At 41.0% G+C, this 25,999-nt stretch overlaps 1 protein-coding gene across 2 annotated transcripts; it reads right to left on the bottom strand.

Annotated features, from left to right (window-relative positions):
- Positions 1–449: 449 nt before the first annotated feature.
- LOC128498515 (immunoglobulin superfamily member 1-like) lies at positions 450–9,999 on the bottom strand. Of its 2 annotated transcripts, none has more exons than XM_053468489.1 (9): positions 9,867–9,999; positions 9,456–9,600; positions 8,209–8,499; positions 6,988–7,275; positions 5,995–6,285; positions 5,273–5,575; positions 4,567–4,668; positions 2,694–2,737; positions 450–735 (listed from the first exon to the last, which is right to left on the bottom strand). In XM_053468489.1, exons 2-9 carry the CDS (start codon positions 9,523–9,525, stop codon positions 691–693), a joined length of 1,434 nt encoding a protein of 477 aa, XP_053324464.1. In that variant the 5' UTR covers positions 9,526–9,600; positions 9,867–9,999; the 3' UTR covers positions 450–690. The 2 variants fall into 2 exon arrangements, with proteins under 2 accessions (XP_053324464.1, XP_053324465.1); XM_053468490.1 differs by having other exon boundaries at positions 6,070–6,285.
- Between the last annotated feature and the right edge of the window lie 16,000 nt (positions 10,000–25,999).

Below are 25,999 nucleotides of genomic sequence, written 5' to 3'. Positions count from 1 at the left end.
AGAAGAATGTGCCAAAATTCCTCCACAACAATGTGAGAGACTGATAGTCATAAAGAAAATGATTACTTCAAGTTATTGCTACTAAAGGTGGTTTTACAAGCTATTAAATCATAATTTTTCACACAGTTTTTCACACAAGGCGTCTCCTTTTTGGCTTTATTTTTGTTGAATAACTCATAACATGGTGTAATATGTCACGTGTTATTGTTCATCTGAAGTTGTATTTACCTAATTTTTAGACCTGCTGAGGAACAAATGATTCTTATTATGTCCTGATATGCAAAACCATTGAATTCACAGTTGATGTACTTTCCTTGTTGGTGAGAGAGATGCATTGGCTTCAATATGAGTACATAATAAACGTGACATTATGATCAGTGGAATAGGAGGGTGCTCTTTAAAAAAGAGAATGTCTGCAATATTTTAGATCCTAAAAAAACTGTCAATGTATAAAAGAAATTGTGTCATTAATTAACCTGCATATATAGATTGATAAAGGCATATATGCGGTTTATAGTATGGTTTGCTGGGCAGACATCTTACTCAGTAAAAGCATTTTTACAATGTATAGTGAGATTACAAAATACAGAAGGCTCAACTTGAGGTAGTCATTAAAAAGTGTGTGTAATAAGGGAACTCTTCATTCATTGGCCAGATGTCCACATTGTAAATTATTAATACACGTTTGTCTTAACATTTGTCTTGAGATCTTGATGAGATGAATTTTCCACTGTCCTATGGGAAAAGAGTATTGGACAGATACGTTTATGAAATATATTATGATGTTTTAAGTTACTTTTTAGATAACACCTACTGTGGGTCATGAAAAAACTTCACAAAAATAACCCTCGAAAGCTTCAATAAATGTCATAGATACTGTAGTGTCTGTAAGAAAATTGTAAAAGCTAAGGTTTAACAACCAGTTTGAACAATGTATGTTCTGTGTTTTAGTCCTGTACCAGACAAATAATCCAAGAATCCCCACTCATGAAAATATGTAGTGATTTATGTATTTATTATTTATGATTAGGTACATCCCTGGACTAAAGCCCAACTTGCAAATTCACATGTCAAAAAAATCCCAACAGCACTCAACTCACATACACTCGACTGCAGGAGAGTGGGGTTCTTTTGAGCTGGAAAAAACCTGACAGATTCATCAAATACAAGTTGCAATCTATACATTTTACAATTACATAAAAATATTATTAAAAGAGCAAAGCAAGGTTTCCAGGACCCCCTGTTAGGTGCAGTGCTATTAACCTCAATTGATGGGGAGTCCTGGTTAGCCCAGTTCATAATGTATTGATTTTTGTTTTAATTTGTTGTAGAGTGGTTTCTTATTTGTGCAAGTTTCAAATGAACCTACAAGTTGCACACACTCGTATGCAACAGCAACAATTTTCCTTACATTCATTTCAGTGTATATACATGCAGGTGCGACCAGCCTCCCCCCCCCAATCTAGGGCACCTGTCTGTCCCTTTAAAGCTGCTAATTGCGGGCAATACAGACAGTTAGCAGCACGGAGAGTGTAGAGATCATCTGATGATCCCCCACACACTCCATGCACGCTGTGTCTGACTGATCCAGCATGCGGGAAGTGGCATCACATCTACTTCCTGCATGCTGGATCAATCTGCACACAGCATGGAGGAATAGAGACACACTACTTCTGCAGGTAAGTAAATTGAGTAGAGGCAGGCTGTTTGGAGGCAAAGATGGAAAAGGCTGGCTGTTTGGGGACAAAGGCAAACATGGCTGAGGCATTTTTTCAGGGCACCTTCAAGCTGTTTGGTGGCACAGACAATTTATTTGGAGGCACTTGGGACAAAGATGGCACAAAGATGGCACAAAGAAGCTGTGTGGGCCAACAATGGCACAGGCAGGCAACAAAATGTTGGGAAAGTAGTCACAAGTACTGCCTATAATACTGTATTTATCTCATACTGGGCTGGGCTGACATGTTATTTGTATATACTTAATGGTAGAATATTTTACAATATTGATATTACTAATTGTGCTGACTTTTCTTTACGTGATGAGATGACATGCATCCTCTGTTGTACCTGGTCAATTAAATTAACTCATAATCATGGACAGATTAAAGAGCTTTAGGCCTTGGAGCAACTATACAGGAAGGCTCCCTTCTCTGGGTTCCCTGCCTTTAACAAGCTCTTTTTTTCTCTACTTTCTGCCTCTTTTGTTTTCCAGTCTGTTCTATTCTTTCCTCTTTTCTTTTTTTCTCGTCATATCATTTTAGCACCTCAATTGCTGACATAATTTCTTCACTTGAAATGCATTTAACTTCTGCGCTGCCCAAGGCCCGACATTGTAAAGTGAAAATAACAAAACCCTTAGGAATCCTATTTGATCACTACTTTCATGCCAATTTGAATTCATTGAACAATAATAAACAAGATTAAATAATTCAGCAAAGGACCCATCAGTCAACCATTTCAACTACTTTACTACTACCAGAATTATTATTTAATTCAGTGTGTTTGTTGCAATGATGAACAAATTGCACAACAGCTTTTGACTACAGATCAACCTCAGCTATAGCTGGGTAGCCACAATGACAGTAATAGTTAGATAGATGGGAGCAATAACCAATAGCAAAATTATTTTCAAATGTTTTATATACCAGAAGTTATTACATCTCATACAGTGAGTGAGGCTTGGATATACTTACTTCAGAAGATACTTCAGGAGTCTTGGGAGCACTTTCAGTTTGGTCTGACAAAAAAAAAAAGGACTATGTGGCCAAATTCAGAGCATACTATAACTTCAGAGCATACTATAACTACAATATATTCTCTGCATGTTAACTGAGAGCTAAGAGTCAACAGACTGAAGTAAGTAAAAATACATCCTTCTGTAGAATGTACACTGCTCAAAATAATAAAGAGAACACTTAAACAACACAATGTAACTCAAAGTCAATCACACTTCTGTGAAATCACACTGTCCACTCAGGAAGCAACACTGATGGACAATCAATTTCACATGCTGTTGTGCAAATGGAACAGACAACAGGTGGAAATTATAGGCAATTAGCAAGACACCCCCAATAAAGGAGTGGTTCTGCAGATGGTGACCACAGACCACTTCTCAGTTCCTATCCTTCCTGGCTGATGTTTTGGTCACTTTTGAATGCTGGCGGTGCTTTCACTCTAGTGGTAGCATGAGGCGGAGTCTACAACCCACACAAGTGGCTCAGGTAGTGCAGCATCCAGGATGGCACATCAATGTGAGCTGTGGCAAGAAGGTTTGCTGTGTCTGTAAGCGTAGTGTCCAGAGCATGGAGGCGCTACCAGGAGACAGGCCAGTACACCAGGAGACGTGGAGGAGGCCGTAGGAGGGCAACAACCCAGCAGCAGGACCGCTACCTCCACCTTTGTGCAAGGAGGAGCAGGAGGAGCACTGCCAGAGCCATGCAAAATGACCTCCAGCAGGCCACAAATGTGCATGTGTCCACTCAAACAGTCAGAAACAGACTCTATGAGGGTGGTATGAGGGCACGCCGTCCACAGCTGGGGGTTGTGCTTACAGCCCAACACCGTGCAGGACGTTTGGCATTTGCCAGAGAACACCAGGATTGGCATATTCGCCACTGGCGCCCTATGCTCTTCACAGATGAAAGCAGGTTCACACAGAGCACATATGACAGACGTGACAGAGTCTGGAGACGCTGTGGAGAACGTTCTGCTGCCTGCAACATCCTCCAGCATGGCCGGTTTGGCGGTGGGTCAGTAATGGTGTGGGGTGGCATTTCTTTGGGGGGCCGCACAGCCCCATGTGCTTGCCAGAGGTAGCCTGACTGCCATTAGGTACCGAGATGAGATCCTCAGACCCCTTGTGAGACCATATGCTGGTGCGGTTGGCCCTGGGTTCCTCCTAATGCAAGACAATGCTAGACCTCATGTGGCTGGAGTGTGTCAGCAGTTCCTGCAAGAGGAAGGCATTGATGCTATGGACTGGCCCGCCCGTTCCCCATACCTGAATCCGATTGAGCACATCTGGGACATCATGTTTCGCTCCATCCACCAACGCCACGTTGCACCACAGACTGTCCAGGAGTTGGCGGATGCTTTAGTCCAGATCTGGGAGGACATCCCTCAGGAGACCATCCGCAACCTCATCAGGAGCATGCCCAGGCATTGTAGGGAGGTCATACGGGCTCGTGGAGGCCACACACACTACTGAGCCTCATTGTGACTTGTTTTAAGGACATTACATCAAAGTTGGATCAGCCTGTAGTGTGGTTTTCCATTTTGATTTTGAGTGTGACTCCATATCCAGACCTCCATGGGTTGATAAATTTGATTTGCATTGAGGATTTTTGTGTGATTTTGTTATCAGCACATTCAACTATGTAAAGACACAAGTATGTCATTCATTCAGATCTAGGATGTGTAATTTTAGTGTTCCCTTTATTAATTTGAGCAGTGTATAAGAAAGAAAGAAGAAGTTAAATAATTAAAATGTATAGAAAAAGGAATAGCCATAACAGTAACGGGAATTGAAACATAGTGCCAAAGATACACTAAGCATAATGGTCTTACCTATTCTGGAACGTAGAACCCAGTAGAGCAGAAGAATCATTATAAATAATACAACAATTCCAGCAACAACTCCTGCAGCTATCAGCCAGAATACCGAGCCAGCTAGAGAGAAAACATAAATAATTGAGGCATGGTTTGCGAGAAACATAGAACATTATAACAAATGTATATAAGTATCTAACTATTGAAAACTATTTCCTTACACCGATCATCACCAATTACAATACCAGGGAACCTTTAGGGTTTGACCCTGAGTCTAAGGGAATATGCTCCAATCTCAGGGTCTCAAGATGAAGGGGCAAATTCTCAGGGTCAGACACTCTACAGCTGACTCCTTCCTATTCTACATTGCTGTGATCATATTAAGTTTAGCAATTAAGTGTATATTTACATTTTCCATGAGTACCATCAACACATTTGTCGCTACATAGAATCTGCATAATGGGCCATTGAAGGGTTAAAGAGTTTGAGGTTCAGCAAATTTAGAACGTTCCCAGGTATGCCAATTATCTGTTCTTCCCATTTTTTTCTTCCTGTATGATTAGAATTCCTTCTTCCTATATACTGCCCATGTGATCTCTATTTTGGTCTTTCAGTAAAGTGCTGTTTAGTTGTGAAGAGTGGAAAAGACTGGTCTCAGGGTTTTTTTGCATATGCAACTTATTATCTACACAATATATAGTTATATATAAAACTTTCTTCATACTTATCACAGTTATTTCAGCTTGAGAGCTCTTAGGTGAAAGTAACAAACGTCCATTGATTTCCACTGTGTACTGACAAAAGTATTTGGCTGCAGTAGCATTGCTCTTCCGAACTGTAATGGTTATTGACTTTCTTGTCTCTGTTTTATTGGTGGACACACTCAATATTTCTTCTTTCTCAGTAAGAAAATGAAAGGTAGTCCTTTCAAAATGAGAAAGTATGGTGCAGAATAAAGTCACATTTCCTCCATCCCAAATCCGACCATTGGGAGGATCTAGAGAGAGTAAGGGTGGAAGCAGTGGAGCTGAAGTGGAAGATAGGATAATATTAGGCATATATAAAAGTCACCAAAGTAACAAAAATTAAAAGCGAAACGAACATGCACTCATATGCAAAATATTCTAACAAATGACAGACTATCATTAGCACATGCACAAATATTTAAGGTTAATCAAGTAAGGCATTGTGCAATAAGGACACCAACTGAACTCCTATCAATACTAACACTGAATGTAAGAGGCAGCTTAATGAGTTATCTAGTCAAACAACATCACATGGAGTCTAAAGTTGCCTGAATTTTCATCAGCGTCTGATTACACAATTAACTATTTATCTTTCTATTACCATATCTCTCAATTTCCAGTAGGGAGAATGGCAGCATTGGGCACCTATGGGTGGTTGTACCATGGGCAGCTCTGTGCTACACATACATAGCATCCTCACCTATCACATTGAACTTTCTTGCTGTACTCTGAGTGGATGGAATTTCTCTCTGGCCTTTTGTGCTCCAGTACATACATGTATACTCTCCTTGGTCTTCTTTGGTGACATTATAAAGTGTGTGCCTTCCAGAGTGTGGGTTTGGAGAACCTATCATCTCCCTTCCCTCTTTGTACAAGCGAAACAAAGTAACAGGAACAGGAGAAGGAGCCACACACTCCAAGGTGAGATTTTCTCCCAAAATAAATGTTGAATATGGAGGCTGGAAATTAAGGACTGGTGAAGCGGAAAGATCTGCAACAAGAGTTTTAACGTACATTAATGTTACATCTGTACAGTGATATTTATCTTAAGGCAATTCATAGAAACATAGAATTTGATGGCAGATGAGAACCATCTAAGGTGCTCATTTGCTAAAGGCTCAGACGTTGGTCATTCCGTGGTCTCATCTTTAGAAGAAGAATAGCAATATGCTATACACTTAAATCAAGAAACTAATTATTTTAAAAGTAAATATAACATATAAAGTAACAATTGCCAGATTATAAAGGAAACAATTTTATGTTTTTAAGTTAGTGGCATATCGAAAACCTATGCCTTCGTACCATTTTTATTCAAGTGAAGAAAATTGTCAATAACAATAATCTGGGTGAACACCTGAAATGAAAATTTAATGGTATTTATTCACACATTGTTTAGACCAATATTTTTCATCGACAAGAGTAAGTGCCCCAATCAATGACTACTTATGTTTAAAACATTTAATTTTTTATTGAGCTAAAACTACATATTTAAACTTAGTGAATAAACCTCTAAAGTTTTAAACTAGGACAAAAGATAGATATACAAATATATTTACAAATAGCATCATATATACCAAAGCCCACTCATTGAAAATAAGGCCTTAACATCTATAGAAAGTCATAGCTCAACAAGTAGCAAAAGTTATACACAAGCAAAATACGCAGATTCTTAAGCAATCCAGCTGCATCATACCTGTCACATAAAGTTTTTGGGAGACACTTCTGGATGAGATAATCCTCCTTGGGTGTCCTGTTAGCCAGTACTGGCAGTCATATGCTCCAGAATCCTTAGTGCTCAGGTGAGAAAAGCGGAGCTCAGATTGCAGCAAATCCCTGTGCGGTAACTCTGTGCCATCTTTCTGAAAGCTATAAACAAGCTGGGAATTGACATGTGGGTGGTCACAAACCAGGGTCACAGATTCTCCCACAAAATAGAGAAGATGTTTGGGCTTGATTAGTAGTACAGGTGTGGAGGGTTGGTCTAAAAAAAAGAAAAAAAATGAGCAGGCAAATATTTATAAGGAACATATTGATCATACTAACTGGTAAAAACAGACAGATTTTAGATATTTTTTTTTCCTCTTGCTATATATTGGCTGCAGAAAAACTTATTGGAAGTTTTCAAATTTGACAGGTTACACTATCATCGTCTGACTTGAGAATCACTAAAGGAAATCGATCAAATATCACTCCACCTGTCTACACATACAAATAATGTTTGGTGTGATATAGCAGGTCAGGAGCAAAACAAGCTGAGGCATAGATACCGGTCAACAGTCATTGTGACACATGTGAAAATTGCATTCACTAGCTTTCTAAAGTTCTACATTCTAAAACCAAAATACAAGTCTTTAAAGTGGATCTCTGAGCTATCCACCTATATGTCTTTTTCTTTAAAATGCAAATTAGTGTTATTGACATTTGTTAATAATACTATTAAATTTGCACCTCTTGTTATGTGTGTAATACATCGCCTTTTTCTTCAGAAAGGCCCAAGTTTTTTTCTTTAGACAGGCATCAAAAAAATAAAACATCTAGTTTAGCTTACCTACACACAAAATAGACCAATCTGCTAGTATAAAGTAATCTTGGGACAGTGCTATGCAAAATGGCATAAAGAGCTACAAGGAAACTAAGTCAATGTATGCTATTATATCGACAAAATATATATGCTATATATATATATCTAGAAAATACATATGTAAAACTGTCAAGCCACTAAATAAATTTCAAGACAGGATAGAGAGTGTTTTTATGGTTAATTTATTCACATAATGTTGTCTTTAGGTTGTCTTTAGCTAGACAGTAGTTCCAATCTTTGGTCTGCTAGCAAAATATGTAATCCAGTTTCTGGGTAACTTCATAAAATGGTGACCTTTTTTATCCCCCCAAAAATATAATTACCCATCCTTACCCAGGACTGAGAGGGTCACAGGGGGGCTGTGTGAAGATGTCTGCAACCCCCTAGAGTCAGACACCCAATAAATACAGGTGTATGATCCAGCGTGGTCTGTGTTCACCATATTTATTGTAAACTGATTCCCAAAGGATCCCATTGTGCTCTGCACCTCTTGGTTGTTTTTGAAGAAGCGGTACCCGTGGACAGTGAGAGTACTATTAGCAAGGCATTGAAGGTACACTGGCTCTCCAATAAGGTAAGTGGCATAGCCAGCTGAGAATGAGAGAAATGGAGAAGGAAGGGCAGCTGTAAAGAGAAATAAGAATAAATGTAACGTGATTTTATTTGGTGTAATCTGAAATTACTTTGTGTGTCCACATATTTATCCATATATATTATAAATCTGTACATGAAATAAGAAACAAGGGTTGTTTTTTTACAGGAAATTTTATGATATTATAATTATATGATTAAACAAAGGCAAGTCCATTATTTTATGGGAGGAGAAAGAATACATAAGGTTTCAATGTACACATACATACAAAAACAGATTCATTATCCTTATGGAAACATCCTGCATTATTGTTCAATGTATAAAAGACCTAGCCCTTATCTATATCCTGACCTATTACACTGTTTTGCTATTACAAACACAACAGCAGCAGCAGCAGCAGCAGCAGCAGCAGCTTTTTTCCACTAGGGAACTCAAATACATAACAGAAAATACAGATACAAAATGGGTAATATAGTCAAGATCATGTTTAATTCTTGTCTGAGCTATCAAGTTACTGAATATACCTCTTCAACAGGGATACATAAGAGATGAATAAATAGTAAATTCCCTCTATTTATTTTTTTGTTGTTGTTTGTTTCAAAATCAAAAATTATTTGTGCCGGTTGGTATTTTGGTTGGAAATAGAGGCTATATTTAACGTAAGAATCATTTGCAAAACATTAAAAGCAAGGATATCACCTTTTAAAGGGAGATTTGCACACAAATTGAATTCAAGTATGTTCTGGTGAGTCTAATATTGCATTTTATGTACCAGTTGATTATTTTTTCCCTGTGATAGTAAGAAACCATGTGTAGTAATGGTTATAATTCCACACAAGTTTAGCTGTAAATCTTAAAACCTTAAGACCTTGTATCGGATGATAGAGGAGAGCAACGTTAAATTACTTTTCCTCTAAGGTATAGGATATCATCAAGAATAACAACAATAAAGGTGCTGTTAAGTGTCTATAAAATCATGTACACTGACCTCCACACAGTCTGTACATCCCCAGTAGACAAACTAAGAGGCAGCACCTTACTGGGAGGATGATGGACATGGCAAAGAGATTTTTCTTGGTCCTGATTACTCAGATATATCCAAAGAGTGCCATAGAGGACGGTCCCCTGGATCCCTAGACAAGGAAAACAGTAGAATTAGGATTACAATCTTGCTGTAACAGATTATTTAATCTCTTTGGTCTGCTTCTACCCATATGTGGTTTTCATTTATACCCCAATACTGTTTTCGTTCCCCTTTATATATATCTTTCCTTAATCTAGGCTTAATCCTGTAATTGTACTTGTGACCATAATACATCCTTGAATTATATAATTGGTAAGTTAACGCTGCAGCTAGTCACAGATGTATATACCTGTTTTATATGTAAATTTAGGTTACCTTAGTGCTGATCACACAGTCAGTTGCCACAAATTGAAAGCTTGTTGCATCCTAGGCTTCTGGGACTGATAGCCACAGCCCTTTTCCTCTTTTGCATAGCTGGGACAAAAGCCAGGAGCAGGACAAGGTCTGGAGAAGCTGCATTGTTATAAAGGAATCTCGTGCTGGCATGTTCAGGCTCTAGGAACAAAACAGGAAGGGAAGAGCGTCAGAGGAAACTTCAGACCTACAATGCAGTATATCATATACACACTTATACATCATACACACAACTACACACCCTCTCAGAAGGAGAGTATACAAATGGTTAAAGGAAACATATTCCATTTCAAGTGAATACAGAATCAGGATATAGGGATGTATCCCTGGACACAGGCAGCAATAACCCTATATGAAGACATGCATTAAACAACTAGAGGCATAATTGCCATTGATAAGTTACATTGTAAAGGTTAAATACATAATGCACTTCTTAACCCCTTCAAGGATTTTTCTTTTAAGTTATTTCTTTAAACATTTTGAATGCCCCTCAAAAATGTGTGTAACCAGAAAAAAAGTTAAATGACTCCAGGGGAGGGCTGACAGTCTAAGGTCTGGTGGGAGTCTAATCAAGTGGCCCGTTGCACCACCGAATCAGCCCACCATCCATGACCCTCTTTTCCTAATCCTTTTTAATAAAATATGCTGATTGAAATAGAATAAATACCAGAAAACCTTTACTTTTCCTCTCACTGATTTCTGGGCCTCAAAAGTTTTGTACTCTGAAGTGAATGCAAATTCAGGAGGGTGTATTATCTCCAGATAAGTTAGTTCAATTTGTTCCTACAGTAAGTAAAGTGCCAGGAAACAGATGACCAAGCACACTCACCAGGCCAGGCTCTGCCACACCAACACCCAAACACACACACACCAGGACACACCAGGACAGGCTCTGCCACACCGAAACCCAAACACACACACACCAGGACACACCAGGACAGGCTCTGCCACACCGAAACCCAAACAAAACACACCAGGACAGGCTCTGCCACACAGACACCAACACATACACCAGGACAGGCTCTGCCACACTGAAACCCAAACGCACACACCAGGACAGGCTCTGCCACACTGAAACCCAAACAAACACACCAGGACAGGCTCTGCCACACCAACACCCAAACACACACACCAGGACAGGCTCTGCCACACCGACACCCAAACACACACACAACGGCAGGCTTTGCCACACCGACACCTAAGCAAACACACCAGGACAGGCTCTGCCACCTGCATCATTTCATGTATTGCCTCATGTGCATGTGTGCCCCCAGCCAGCCCTCTTTGTGCATTTATGCCAATGCAGCCAATTTTTACAGCAGCCATAAAACTGCCTAGCTGTCTAGAGCTGTCTAATTGCAGGCATCACACCTAAATGTTTTAAGACAAATTTTTAACAAGATTTTCAAATCTGCCATATCTGAAGTTAAAGTGGTCTAGACATCTGGGAAGTTAAATTAGGGTACATAAAGTACAAGAAACTACACCCCTTGGAGCTTCAAATGAGGGGCTACATGTATTTCTAGGACAAAAGTTCATCCAGGGATGAGATGGTTACTCACCTACCACACAGGCTAAATGGCTGATTTTAATAATATATGCAGTTCATTTACAGTTCATCAGGATTCAAAAATTGCCTCCCTCTCCCATTGAATGTGACTTTTCATAGCTATATGATCACTGTGGTAACGTTGGCTCCCACAGTGATCATTTAGCTAGAATACATAAACTTTTTTTTTTAAGTTAAACTAGTTTATGTTTAGATAATTTAATTTGGGGGTCTCAAGGCAATTTTGATCTTTATTTATCTGCCTTAAGAGACCCCCAAACCATTTTTTTAAACTTTTTTTATATTTTTACTTTTTTAACTTAATATTTTTTATTCTTTTTTTACAAAGTTAGTTAGCACCTGACCGGGACTGCTAGCAACTGTACTATGCCGTCGTTAGCAATCAAGGGGTTATGTTATTTTTTACATATAGGGCCACCCCTCCCCTTTGTTGCCCTTCCTGTCTTTTATATATAAAGGGTACCCCGGGACTGATATGTTCAAGTCATTTTTCTAATTATACCATGTCTCAGTAACAGCCACTCACTGTACTCACTATCTGTACTCACCTTTTTGCAATCCATTTCCATTAGTTTTGTCTGAAATGGTCCTCATTTTCATGGCTTCTTACAGGCAATTTTTGTTAAAAATAAAGTTTGTACGAAAACAAATGCACAAGTCTAGTAACTTATACACCAGAAAGGAGCTGTTGATATAGCATATCTAGATTTCAATAAAGTATTCACACTGTCCACCCTTGTGGACCCATCCCTTCCCCAAGACTGCCTTGAGTGAAAGGATGAGCCTGCAAGGGGGGTGATGGCAGCTTGAGAGGTGATGGGCCCTCAAAAGCAGAGCTGGCCTTAGGTGTTCAGGCGCCCTGTGCGGACTACTTCTCTGGCGCCCCCCTTGACAAAAAAGAAAAGGAAAAAAACTTGTAACAAACAACTATTTTTAATTAGAGATTATTTATGTGCAAGTGCCAACAAGTACAATAATATATAACTGGAAACACTGGTAACAATAATGCACCTTAAATACATTAAATATAGGGGGGGGCAATCTTTGTAACAAAAACAATTTTCTTTTAAATATTTAAAAATGGCCCCAGGCAATTATTTCCTTGGGCCCCGCTCCACGCACCCTAGCATGCAATCACTCCCTCGCTCCCACACCAAAAAAAAATATCTGCCACACTGACTGCAGATTTCTTTGTTTGTATGCAGATTAGGGGAAGTCAGTGCAGTCTTCCCTCCTTCTGACTCTACCCTGACTTTGAAAGGTCCTCTCCCCTGGAATCATCCCATTAGTCCCTTTGTCCCCTCATTCACTATACCCCATCTCTTTTCCTTCCTTCCTGTAATTCAGGTATAGATCAAATAAACAACAAATGTAAACAACACTTGTATAGTCCAACAAAGTAACACACAAACCCAGCTTTGCAGGCATAGATCAACTGGGGATCACATGTAAACTCAGCAATGAAGGTATAGATCAAATAAGCAACTCATGGAAATAGCACTGCAGGTATAGATCAACTAAATAAGATATACAAACCCAGGCATACATAAATAATGTATGGAAACATAGCATATCAGATATAGATCAACAGAATAACACACAAATCCGGCTTTGCAGGTATAGATCAACTATCAATCACATATAAACTCAGCATTAAAGGTATAGAGAAAAAAACCCTAAATTACAGGCATAGATCACAGGTTGCACAACCCCAAAACCAGCTCTGGTGTCCACATAGAACTTGACCAGCACCCAGATTACACACACAAATTACAGCCCAGCCTGGGCCATTTTTTTCCCAAACAGCCAAGCGTGAGCCATTTTTGTCCCCAAACAGCCCAGCATAAGACATTTTTGTCCCCAAACAGCCCAACAGAAGACATCTTTGTCCCCAAACAGCCTGCCCTGTGTCATCTTTGTCCCATAAACACCCTGCCCGTGCCATCTTGGTCCCCAAAGCTGAAACACCCTGCGTGTGCCATCTTTGCCTTTTCCCAAATCACTTATACATCTATCAAACACACAAAACACTTATACAGTCGCTCATTCACTCAATTTCATTTACACAATTCCTTCACACAATTATTCATTCTCTCACTCATTCACACAAATCATTTACACATATTCATTAATGCATTCTCACAATCCTTTCTCACCATTCATTCACACATTAATTAATTCTCTAATTCATTCACACAATTCATCCACACATTAATTCATTAATTCTCTCTCATTCACACAATTTATCCACATATTAATTTATACTCTCACTCACTCATGCAATTCATCCACACATTAATTCATTAATTATCTCCCACATTCACACAATTTATACAGACATTAATTCATTTATCTCACTCATTCACACAATTCATCCACACATCAATTCATTCATTCTCACTCTTTCTTTCAAGATTCTTACTATCCTTCTTTCTCACGATCTCTTCCCACTTCTTACTATCTACCCTTTCTCCTCCCTTTCTCACAATTTTCTCCCCCTTCTCACTATCTACCCACTCCCCCTACTCACTGCTGACCCCCTCTACTACCCTTCTCACTATCTACCCTTCTTAGTACCTATCCCCTCTCACCCCTTCTTACTATCTACCCACACCCCCTACTCACTGTCTTCCCCCACTACTACCCTTCTCACTATCTACTTCCTCTCCCATACTCACTTTCTACCCCCTCTCCTCCCTCTACTCACTATCTACCCTTCTTACTATCTATCCCCTCTCACCCCTTCTTACTATTTATCCCCTCTCACCCCTTCTTACTATATATGCCCTCTCACCCCTTCTTACTATCAACCCTCCCCTTGCAGTTCACTTACCCTGTGGTGGGAGCGTGAGGCCTCAGTCTCGCTGTCCTGCCGCAGCATGCGCAGCTTCACAGCTGAGCGTCAGAATATGACTTAATATTCCCACACTCATCATGAAGTGCTGTACCGCGACCAAGGCCTTGAGCTCCCACCACCATAGTCAGGGCAGTGTTAGGGAGCAGAGGAGACAAAGGGGGCTGAGCGGTTGCCAAAAACTTTTTCATGTGCGACCACTCGGCGCCCCTTTCTCTCCTCCTCTCCTTGCTGCCTCGGCCCTGGCCTTGGTGATGGGATGGCCGCATAGCGCCCCTCCTGCCATGGCGCCCTGTGCGGCCGCACAGCTTGCACAGCCCTAAGGCCGGCCCTGCTCAAAAGGATGTCATTCAAGACACCCACTTGAGCCGTAAATATAGGCAAACAAACAAAACATTTCATTTTGCAATTGGTTTTCGTGTCTAAAGTCAGAATGTCCGCACAGTAAGTTGAGTAATGGATCACTCGAGCAGGAGCAACTTTCTGCACAAAATGAGAATAAAATCATGGAAGCCACGCACAGCAGAAAAGGGGAACAGCCAGAGGAATGGTCAGATGGTCCAGAGGTCAAAGTCAAGGAGTGATGTTTATCGTCCTTTCTTTTGTATGCAGATTGGGCTTTAGGAAGAGTGGCCTGTAGTAGCAAAAAACAGATGTCAATTGTCGTAAATGCTCAGCAGTGGAAAGGATAGAACAATTCATCTGGAGGCCAGGAGTGGCTGTAGGATGTCTATTTGTCCAGGAGTGTGGAATACAGAAGAGAGAGTACGTTGGATATCCAACTGTACCTCCTATCGGATAAAATGGAGTTGGGGATTCCAAGAAGTCAAAAAACGTGCTTTTTCATCCGTGGTGTGTACTGCCAGGCAAAGGACGAATTGTGCCATTTTGGTGAGTCTATCTACATTCACCGTAATCATGGAATGTCCTTGGGAAGGAGCTAAGTCAACAATAAAGTCCACAGTGATCTCTTCCCATGGACGAGATGATATAGGCAGTGGTTGAAGTCCCATCGGTCTCTGGTGTAGAGTCTTGTTGCGAGCACATGGGTTTTGTGCCTGTACATATGAAGCATGATGGAGTTTAGGCCACCAGAAGGAACAACAGACTAGCTCTAAGGTTTTTTGGACACTGCCATGACCGCCTGTGGGAAGAACATGTAAGTCCAAAAAAAGCCTTGGGTCAAAAGGCTTCGGGTACGTGTAAATGATCTCCTTCATAGAAAAAAAACTTGTTTTGGAGTTAGTCCTTTAGGCATAGCAGAGTTTGGTCATACACAGTTTTTACTTCTTCAAAAAGAAGCAAGGAAATGGAATGATGGTAGGATACACTGAAGTTTCAGCATCCTCATATAATCTGGACATGGCGTTCGCATTCTAATGGAAAGAAGTTTCTGGTCTCCTATTGCGTATTTTGCTCAGTCAGAGTCAGCTTTTTTGAGAAAAATGACACAGAATGTAGCTTTGCATTACATCCCGGCCTTTAGGATAGGACAGCTCCTACTGCTATTTCAGAGGCGTCCACTTCTAATATGAATCGATATACTCGGTCAGGGATGACAGGACAGGTGCTGTGATGAAGCGTTGTTTCAGATCAGTGAATATTTGTTGTTTTTTTCGTGTCCACTGAAAAGGATTCGTTTTTTTGAAAAGAGAAGTCAGTGGCTGTACTATTTTGGAGAAGTCTCGGATGAACTGTTGATAAAAATGAGCAAACCCAAGAAATTGTTGAACTTTTGGAATAGGCTAGTGAGAAATAGCCTCCACCCTCTTGGGATCCGTTTGAATGTTGCCAGGTGACAGGATGTATCCAAAAAATTCAAAGGATGTTGTTTTTTATAATTTATTTTAAATCTTTGCTTAAAGGGGATGGTCAAGCAATCTAGTGATAACAAATTTTTGATATTTGTTGAGTCTTGGCAGGGATGCGCTGGAGACCAATAGCAGGATGGATAGACAAAAGGACAAACAGCAAAAGCAGCAAGCAGTAGTCGAGGACAATCCAGAAGATTGGGACAGGCAGCAAAGGAGCGACACGAAAAATCTGTGGTCAAGCCGAGGTCAGGTCAGGAGAGAGTACGGGAATCCAGAAGTCAAGCCAATATCAAAAACCAGGAGAGCAAGCAATAACAAAAATGGACACTAAAGTAAAGACCTTAGCAGCTCAATATACAAGCACCTACTGAAGTAGGTGCAAGAGTTTTATGGGGTTGTAGGTCCCAGTCCCGCCCATCAGCACCAGTTAGGTCCTACCCTTTTCCATAGTGGACTATGGCACTATGGTCCTCTTTCTCCACCTCCTCAACCACCTCCAATGGAGACATCACGGGACACCCCCGCCGACTGCACCATGGAGGCACTCACAACTCGCGGTGCACAAGGTACTCAAAGCCGCAGATGCAGCCTAGCACGCAGCAGCGCTGATCCTGGATAGGCAACCGAGGAAGCAGGGACAGTTCTGGGAGGTAGGGACTCCCTGCCTGGAGCAGTAGCGGGGCCTAGAAGCCTGACAAGAAGTGTCATATGTTGTCTGTGCTTTTCCAGGATGGAAAATAGATGTTTGTTGTCCAGATATATTATGACGAATACATCCAACATATCCCAAAAGATATTATTTAACCCTTGATGACAATTGACGGTCCGGGCACGTCACGTGAAAACAAGCAGTTAAGGACAATTGAGGTGCCAGGACCGCCATGACTTCAAACGGGTGCAGAAAGCGAACGACGTTCACTTTCTGCACCCAAATGGTGTTGCTGTAATCCCTCGATGTCAAGACATTCAGCAACACCGAGATCAGCATTGGGGCCATGTCTGGCCCCTCCCCGGGGCATCAACATCCACCATACACTATATGATGGCGGACACCCGTTTTAAAAGAGTCAACGATCGCCTCCTAAACTTCAATGGTGTTGCTGAGATGCCTCGATAGCGAGGCATTCAGCAACACCGAAGACCCACCCCAGGACGCGCTGTGACACGCTCCGGAGAGTGGTCACACCCGCCACTGCGAGTGATTTTGCCACTTGCAAGATGAAGGCACGTCCTGTAAACAAAAAAGAAGGTTGCAGGTTGAATACAGGTTGAATGTAATTAGTAAAATAAATGTAAATTTTTTTTTTAAATGGTAACATGTGAAAAAATAATTTCGCACTGATTTCACCATCAGGGGAACCTTCCAGTTCCAAAAAATATATATATTTATTTATTTAGTCCTTAAATAAGCGTTTTATTTTCTCACATGGAAAGAGTTAAAATACTGGAAAGAGTTAAAATAAAATGTTAAATGCCCATGGGGTTAAAAAATGAATGATTTGATGGGGTAAATTCAATTGGCCCGGGTTCAACAATGTCCCAATTACTACACGGAGAACGCATGTCTAATTTCCAATTTGAAAAATGCACACTTCCCAAATGTGGCTGCAAATGCCTAGTACAAGTACAACGTGTGTGGGAAAAATACACACAAAAAAATACCACTGCAAACAAAGGCTGGTGGTAGAATTAGTGCATGGGAAAAGTTAAAATACCAGCATTTGAAATACCCTGGGGTGTCTAGTTTTCAAAAAATATATGGTTTTATAGGGCACACTGAATTGTCCGAGCTCAAAGATGTACCAAATAGGGCATGGTCAGTGGATCACCAAATAAAGTTCAACATTTGAAAATGTGCATGCCCCAAATGTGGCCTTTTTGCCCCAAAACAGCCAGGCAAACCCATGCATGGGTGGTATCATTGTACCCAGGAGATATTGCTGAACACATATACGGGTTTTGTGTGACAGTGACATATACCAGGACCCGTTAATTCATACATACAAAAAATGCAAAAAAATTACTACCACAAAGTTTGACAAAGACTGGTGGCAGAATTAGTGCATGGAAAGAATAAAAATACTAGCATTAATACTAGCATTTGAAATACCCTGGGGTGTCTAGTCTTTAAAAATATATGGTTTAATGGGGTAAATTGCATTGGCCAGCTTCAAAGATACTCGAAATAGCGCATGGGGGAAGAATTACCGGATTTGGAAAAAAAGTTTTGAAATAGCAAAACGCTACCTGTACTTATTGCCCCATAACGTGTAATTCTTCTCATGACCCCACAACGTGTAATTCTTCTCATGACCCCACACCAAAGACATACGTATAGACAAATGGGGAGCCAATCCACCAAGCAACACAAAGTCACTGGACAAGAAAGGCTTATGTTTGGGTACTGGAGGTTGTTCTGTACAGTCTTTCTCCATGTGTCCATCTTGGCCACAGTACAGACAGAGGTTGAGTTTTCTATGTCTGGCCTTTTCTGATACAGAGAGGGCCACGGACTAGTGCAATTTACAATCTCGTAAACAATATGACAGGCACGGGTAAGGGCAGGCGGCGACAATCTCACAAACAATATGACAAGCATGAGCCGGGGCAGGCAGCAGGTAACACAATCAGGAGACGGTCCAAGACTCAAAAAACGAACACAGGCAGTAATAAAGCAAAATAGGGACAGGAAACGGGTAAAGGGGAGCAGAGGATGACAGGACGCAACCACTGGGGAGCTGGTATAACAAGCAATGATGGATTTGCTTGGTACACTTTTATAAGGACAACTGATAATGTTTTGCACACTCTCGGGGTCTGTCTCCTATTCTCTGTATGGGGAATAGGTGTGCATGCTCTGTAACGTGCACATGCCACACTAGTAGAGGCCTGTGATGAAGCCTTATATGGAAATATAACTTATTTTTAAACCTTGATATGTAAGTATGTATATATTTTTTCTTATACCCTTGCAGTTGGCATGTGGGTACATTAATTATTTACCAATTCAAAATATGCACCCTTGGGTGGGAAAACTCTTAATTCCTGCAAATTTAAAATGGTTTCAGACAGAAAAAAACTAACCTTCAGACATGAAATTATCTCACGTTTTCTACATGGAATGTGGTGGCAGGATGAGGAAGTGGGCGCTAGCTATCAGACAGTGCACTTGTCATATAATACTGCATTTTTGAAATTAGATGAGTGTTAAGAGAATGAGAAGTGCGGGTTTCTGTTCTTCTAATCACAGAAGTACTTTTTTGCAGGTATGGGACATATTATTTTATAGGCGCGTATTAGACAATAGTAATAGTATTATTTTAAAAAGTTGTACCTTGTGATAAGAAAACCAAGGCACATATTTTATCATAACATAGTTTGCAAATGTAATTTTTTTCTGTAGAATAAAGATTTGTAACTGTAGGCTCTATTATTAATTAATATGCATATATGTCAAAGGCAAGGTGTAAGACCAGGTATTCTGTATAATTTCCAATAGTCCATCATTGAGCAGAATTGTTTTGAAGAAGGAAAGAAGTCAGTATGATAAATTGGAAATGATTGTCGATGAGCATAAGAAGGTTTTTTACTCTTGGATTATTTTGAAGTTACGATCCCCAGATCTTTTTTTAACATCCCATCCAATAATTATTATTTTTTCAACTATACCATACAATGTTGCCTATCTAACTATGGGTAGATACATGGGTGATACAGCAGCTTAGAGCTAGCAAACCGTTTTAAAATAGTGTCACACACAATGCTATTTTATAAGTTATTTTGTTCAAATATTATTGTACTGTATTGTGGCTATGTATATTTTTATCACTTATGTATGAAGTAAAACATAGAAATTTGTCTTTGAATCTGAGGTACTCCATAGATTGATAGACAAATCTAAAATTATTTCACTAAAGTATTGAAACACTTAATATATTTAGGTCGCATATTTTGTTTTTAAGTTACTTCCCTCTTCCAGTGAACAGTATGATTGGCACCCTGAACATGCTGCTATCCTGTGTTGCCTTGACTTGTAAGTATATTTTTGGGAGGTATATGTTATGAAAAAGGTAATGAGGGCACACGTAAAAAAAAGAGCTTACAATGGTGACATATGTAACCACATATGTGTAAATATGTATGTGTATAAGAAAATGTTAAGTACAATGGCAAAAACAGGATTAAATAAGGAAACTTAGTAAATCTTGTCTTAACATTTAAGTGGTGCATACTTTCCCAAGAGTTTGGATCTGATTTTATTATACTTATTTTCTCTATGAATTTGGTCAGTTTCACTTGCATACTTTATGTTATATTTAACATGATTTTGCTTTGGTTTTCTGGGTATAAAACTGCAGCAAGCTTATTGTATGGTGGTCAGAGCCAAGCCATTGCCAAAAGTCTTCAAACATGTTTTAGTGTGAGAGTGTATAGGTGTGTTAGTGTAAGTATGTGTTAGATTTAGAGTGTAAACATGTGTGTTTGTAAGTGTGTTACATCAGTTACAGTGACTGATGGGTCACATGGCTTTACCTGCATGTCCAAAAGCATGCCCCCCAGCTGTCCCGATTTTGGGACTCTGTCCCGCAGATTCCTACCTCTGTCCAGCTTTGCAGGGGCTGAGGAAGGGTGAGGCGAGAGTGGTAGTCACCTCGGGTGCAGCTGCGAGGGGGCGCACAGCCGCACAATCAGCAGCTGCAGCCTGCAATCACAATCTCCCTCTAGTCGGCTCAACATTAGGGAGTGTGAGGTCTGTCACTTCAGGCTGGCATCAATAGCCGTCCCGTAGTGATGAGGGAGCAGTAAAACGAGGTCAGAAGTAGTAATGGGAAGTTCGGATCAGCAAAGTGAATTGGTTCATTTCGAGTGATTCATTGAAATGAACCGATTCATCGAATCACTCAATGTCACTCACAGCAGTTACTGCTTCCCAGTCCCTCCCTGCAGTCACACTGATGATTAGCCCCGCCCCTTTCATTATAGTCTATTAATCCTCCTACTCAGCAACTAAACAGTAAATATAAGATTAATGTTTGGGGTTCTGAAAGTTAGGGAAGGTGGGGGTTAATTTAGGGACAGTCTTTAGGGTTAATTTAATGGTGAGGACTGAGGAGTTAAATTCATTTAATAAGGCTAACTTTAGGAGCAGTTAGAGGTAAAGGGGTGCAAACTAAAGATAATCTAAATCCTGGGGCAGTGAGGTATAATTGTGTCATTGTACTGTATACTGATAGCTCAGAGCTGCTTTGAACGGTTCTTTGAATCAATGAACTGATGAATCAGAGTTACTCTGAGTCTGAACGAGTCTGTGAATCTATGAGTCATAGTTCCTCTGAACGAGTCAGTGAATCGAGGAGCTGTAGCCTGATCCCATAGTCTGTGTGCTGTGCAGATGACTCACTCTAGGATCATATTACAACTGCAGTTCATGATTCACAGACTGAACTGTTACAAATGAATCGTTTAGCCCACTGAACTGATTCATCCGGATCATTGAAAAGAATCGCTTCAAAAGAACGATTTGTTCACGAACCGGACATCACTAGTCTGAAGTGACAGACCTCGCTCTCTCCCACCACAGGATGGAGGAAGAAGGATGGAGGAAGAGGTAAGAGATGGGGAGAAAGGGGTGTAAAGGCAGTGTATGTATATTAGCAGGTGTGTAAGAGCAGTATAGGTTTTTGTAAGCTGGTGTGTAAGGGCAGTGTATGTGTAAATATGTGTGTACAGGCATGTGTGTGTGAGGGCAGTGTATGTATATATGTGAGTGTAAAGGCAGGTGTGGGTAAGGGCAGTTAATGTGTATATGTGTATGTGTAAAGGCAGTGTATCTGTAGATATGTGTGTAAAGGCAGGTGTGTGTAAGGGCAGTGTATATGTGTGTGTAAAGGCAGTGTATGTGTATATGTGTGTGTGTAAAGGCAGTGTATGTGTATATGTGTGTGTGTAAAGGCAGGTGTGTGTGTAAAGGCAGGTGTGTCCAAGGGCAGTGTATGTATATATGTGTGTAAAGACAGGTGTGTGTAAGGGCAGTGAATGTGTATGTGTAAAGGCAGTGTATGTGTATATGTGTGTGTAAAGGCAGGTGTGTGTAAGGGCAGTGTATGTGTACATGTGTGTAAAGGCAGGTGTGTGTAAGGGCAGTGTATGTGTATATGTGTGTGTGTAAAGGTAGGTGTGTATAAGGGCAATGTACATGTATATGTGTTTGTGTAAGGGCAGTGCACATGTATATGTGTGTGTAAAAGCAGGTGTGTGTAATGGCAGTGTATGTATATATATGTGTGTAATAGTGCAGTATATATGTGTGTTTATGAGCAGGTGTGTGTAAGGACAGTGTACATGTATATCTGTGTGTGTGTAAGGGCAGTGTATGTGTATATGTGTGTTTATGGGCTGGTGTGTGTAAAGGCAGTGTGTAAGAGTCCTAGGAGGGAGGCTAGCATTAGCCTTTTTTTCAATTAAAAAAAATCTTTGCCGCTGTTGACTACTCTTCCAATGATTCTCAGCCAGTATTATGATGGACACCTGGCTGGCTCGCTGAGCATCATTGGGATTGTAATTCACAGGTAACATCTGCAGCTTTATCTACTGTTAACTGCACTTCCCATGATGCTCAGCCAGCATCATGGAAGTAGTATGTCCGGCTGAGCCTCATGGGAATTCAATTCAATGGGTTGGTTATTTTTAATACGCATGACTGTGCTGACAAAAATGAAGCATGTTTTTTTTTTTAACACTTGAAGTTTATTGGTTTTGCAAACAAGAAAAATACAGAAATATAAGTAAATCAGGGTATGGGAAAAAAAAGTCCAATATGGGTCACAATATACGTCAGCATACCAACATAAAAATAAGGAACAGAGAAAGACACATGCACCAGGACACCAGAAGCACCCGGTCAAGACAGAAGAAGGAGGACGACACAAAAAGAGGCAAGGGCAAAACGAAGGAAGACGGGGAAAAGAGGGGACAGCAAGAGTGAAAAAAGGATGGCCGCATCAACGTCGCCTGCGTAGAGCTTAGGAAGCCGTAGTGGCCTTTATAAACCACGGCGTACGTAGAGATCCCAATATAAAGCCTGAAGAGGTATGGCCAAACTGACTGTGATAAAACTGGATCCAACAATCCCATGTCTCCTCAAAAATATGCGCCGTGTTAGTTGCAAAATGAGCCGCTCTCTCGTATTGACACGTCGTAGTAAGGGAATACAGGACGTCATGGATAGTAGGGGAAGACGAAGACTTCCACTTCCTGGCAATACAAATCTTCACTGCAATGAGAACATGAGCCAGCAGCTTACGTTGAGGGCCAGAGAGGTCGTCAGGAAACATATCGAATAAGGCAATTTCAATAGATCGCGGTATCGGTATAGAGAGAAGATGTGTACTGAGAGCACATACGTCGCTCCAATAGCAACATAACTCGGGGCAGTCCCACCAGATATGCGTCATCGTACCCGGAGCACCACAGTTACGCCAGCACAAAGGGGAAACAGTCGGATATATGGACGCCAGCTTAGACGGGACATAATACCAACGAAACAATATCTTCCTATTGGTTTCAAAATGAGTCACGTTCTTCGAAACACCTTGCATCGTGGAGAGAGCCCGAAACCACTCAGAAACTTCGAAAACACGACCCACTTCACGTTCCCAAGCAATCATGTAGGGGAGCTTAGCGTCTGAGGCAGGATTCAGCAGAGCCGAATAGCACAGGGAAATAGCCTTGGGAACAAACGGAGCCCGGAGGCACATCTGGACAACCGGAGCAGGCGGATCAGTAGATGCAAATCTCTGAAGAGCAGAGCGAAGCTGGAGGTATTTGAAAAAATCCTGTCGAGGAAGAAGAAATTCGTCACACAATTCCTGGAACGAGCGCATATGAGAATGTGTAAAAAGCTGCGATATGGACCTAACACCACTACGGATCCAATTATCCAAGGAAACGTGAGGCAAAAGAGGCTTCATGGCAGCGAGAGGAGCGAGCCGAGGTACTAAAGTTGGAAAACGAAGAGCGGATCTATGCTTGTCCCAGACAACAAGAGACCGTTTTGTGGTGGGCAAGACGTCAGGTAGAGATGGACGAAGCGATTTAGGGAGCCATAGTAGATCACCAATCCGATATGGTTGCGTAAACAAAGCCTCTTGATCGACCCACGCCACCTGGGAGACACCAGAAAAAAACAGTAGAGCCTGAGCAAGAGTCGCCGCTAAATAGTAAAAATGGACATTCGGGACTCCCAGACCTCCCGAGAGTTTGGGCCGCTGCAGAAGCTTCGTTGACAAACGAGGGCGTTTATTGGACCAAATAAACTTAATCAAACGGGACCGAATAGATCTAAAAAAGGTAGCTGAGAGCACAACAGGAATCGTACGAAAAAAATATAAAAGTTTAGGGAGAGAGTTCATCTTAAATGCAGTGATACGCCCCAGCCAGGAGACCTCCAACTTCGACCATCGATTGAGATCTTCCTGAATCCGGCTCCATAGTGGAAGGAAGTTATGCTTGAACAGAGTAGAAGCTGACTTGGTAACACGGATCCCTAGGTAGGGAAGGAAGTCAGATCTCCAGTCGTAAGGGAAGGAAGACGAAAGCATAGTCACCAATGAGGAGGGATAGCCAATATTCAGGGCCTGGGATTTGCTCCAATTTATTTTGTAGTAGGAGACAGCACTAAAAGAGTCCAACAGTGCATGCAGCCGTGGTAGAGACGTCAGAGGATCAGTGATCGTCAGGAGCACATCGTCCGCATATAAGCTGATTTTGAACTCCGTAGCATGTGTGGAGAACCCTTTGATCCCCGGGTCCTCACGGATCGCAATCGCCAAGGGTTCCATAGCCAAAGCAAACAAAAGCGGAGACAGCGGGCACCCCTGGCGTGTACCATTTTGTATGAGGAATGGCTTAGAGAGGAATCCAGAGGAGCACACCCTGGCGAAGGGGCCACTATAGAGAAGGAGGACAGCGTTAATAAATGCATCTGGAAGGTTAAACGCCTGCATGGTAGCCTTCAGGTAGCCCCAGTGGAGACGGTCAAACGCCTTCTCCGCATCCAAGGACAGGAGAAGGCACGGTGAGTTAGTAATATTGGCCAAGTGAACCACGTTAATGATTTTGCGAGTGTTATCGGACGGTTGACGCCCAAGGACAAAGCCCACCTGGTCATTCGAAATCAGTGATGGGAGAAGACCATTCAGACGAAGGGCTAGAAAACGTGAATAAAGCTTCGTATCTGTGTTCAACAGTGAAATTGGTCGATAGTTAGCACAAACGGTGGGAGATTTGCCAGATGAAGCATGTTTTAAGTGGTGATGCAAGCACGACATTGTAAAGTGCAATTGCTTGTATTGGTGAGTTCTGCGAGAGTGAGAAAAAAAAAGTGTCCCTCTTTCACATTTTGAAATGTTGGGAGGGCCAGCAGTCTCCTGATGGTGGCACTACATCAGTGCATTCGTGAAACACAGACACCAGGATCATCATTCTTATAGAAATAACGACAATGCAGACAACTATATTGACAGTATAAAGATAAGCAGCACACTGAACAATACAGGATACATACATGTTTAAAAAGACAAAACATAATAACACCATGCCGTTATGTTGTTTAGAATGGTAAGGTTGTACATTATAATGAGAAGACAGTATGATGTAATACAGAGTCAACCAGGTTAGAAACATAAGATTAGATCAAGAAATCATACAATGTAAATAAATAGTAAGCATATTTAGCCAGGGAATCCAATACATAGGTTTTAAAATTATTTTTTAACAATTTATCTAGTGTGTATTGTGGCCATAGGAACTCAACATTTGTCAAATCTAGTAGATTGTCCTGGCTTTAATTTTGCTA

Source organism: Spea bombifrons, chromosome 1, assembly GCF_027358695.1.
Source record: "Spea bombifrons isolate aSpeBom1 chromosome 1, aSpeBom1.2.pri, whole genome shotgun sequence".
NCBI lineage: Eukaryota > Metazoa > Chordata > Amphibia > Anura > Pelobatidae > Spea > Spea bombifrons.
This window is presented reverse-complemented; position numbering and strand designations above follow the sequence as displayed.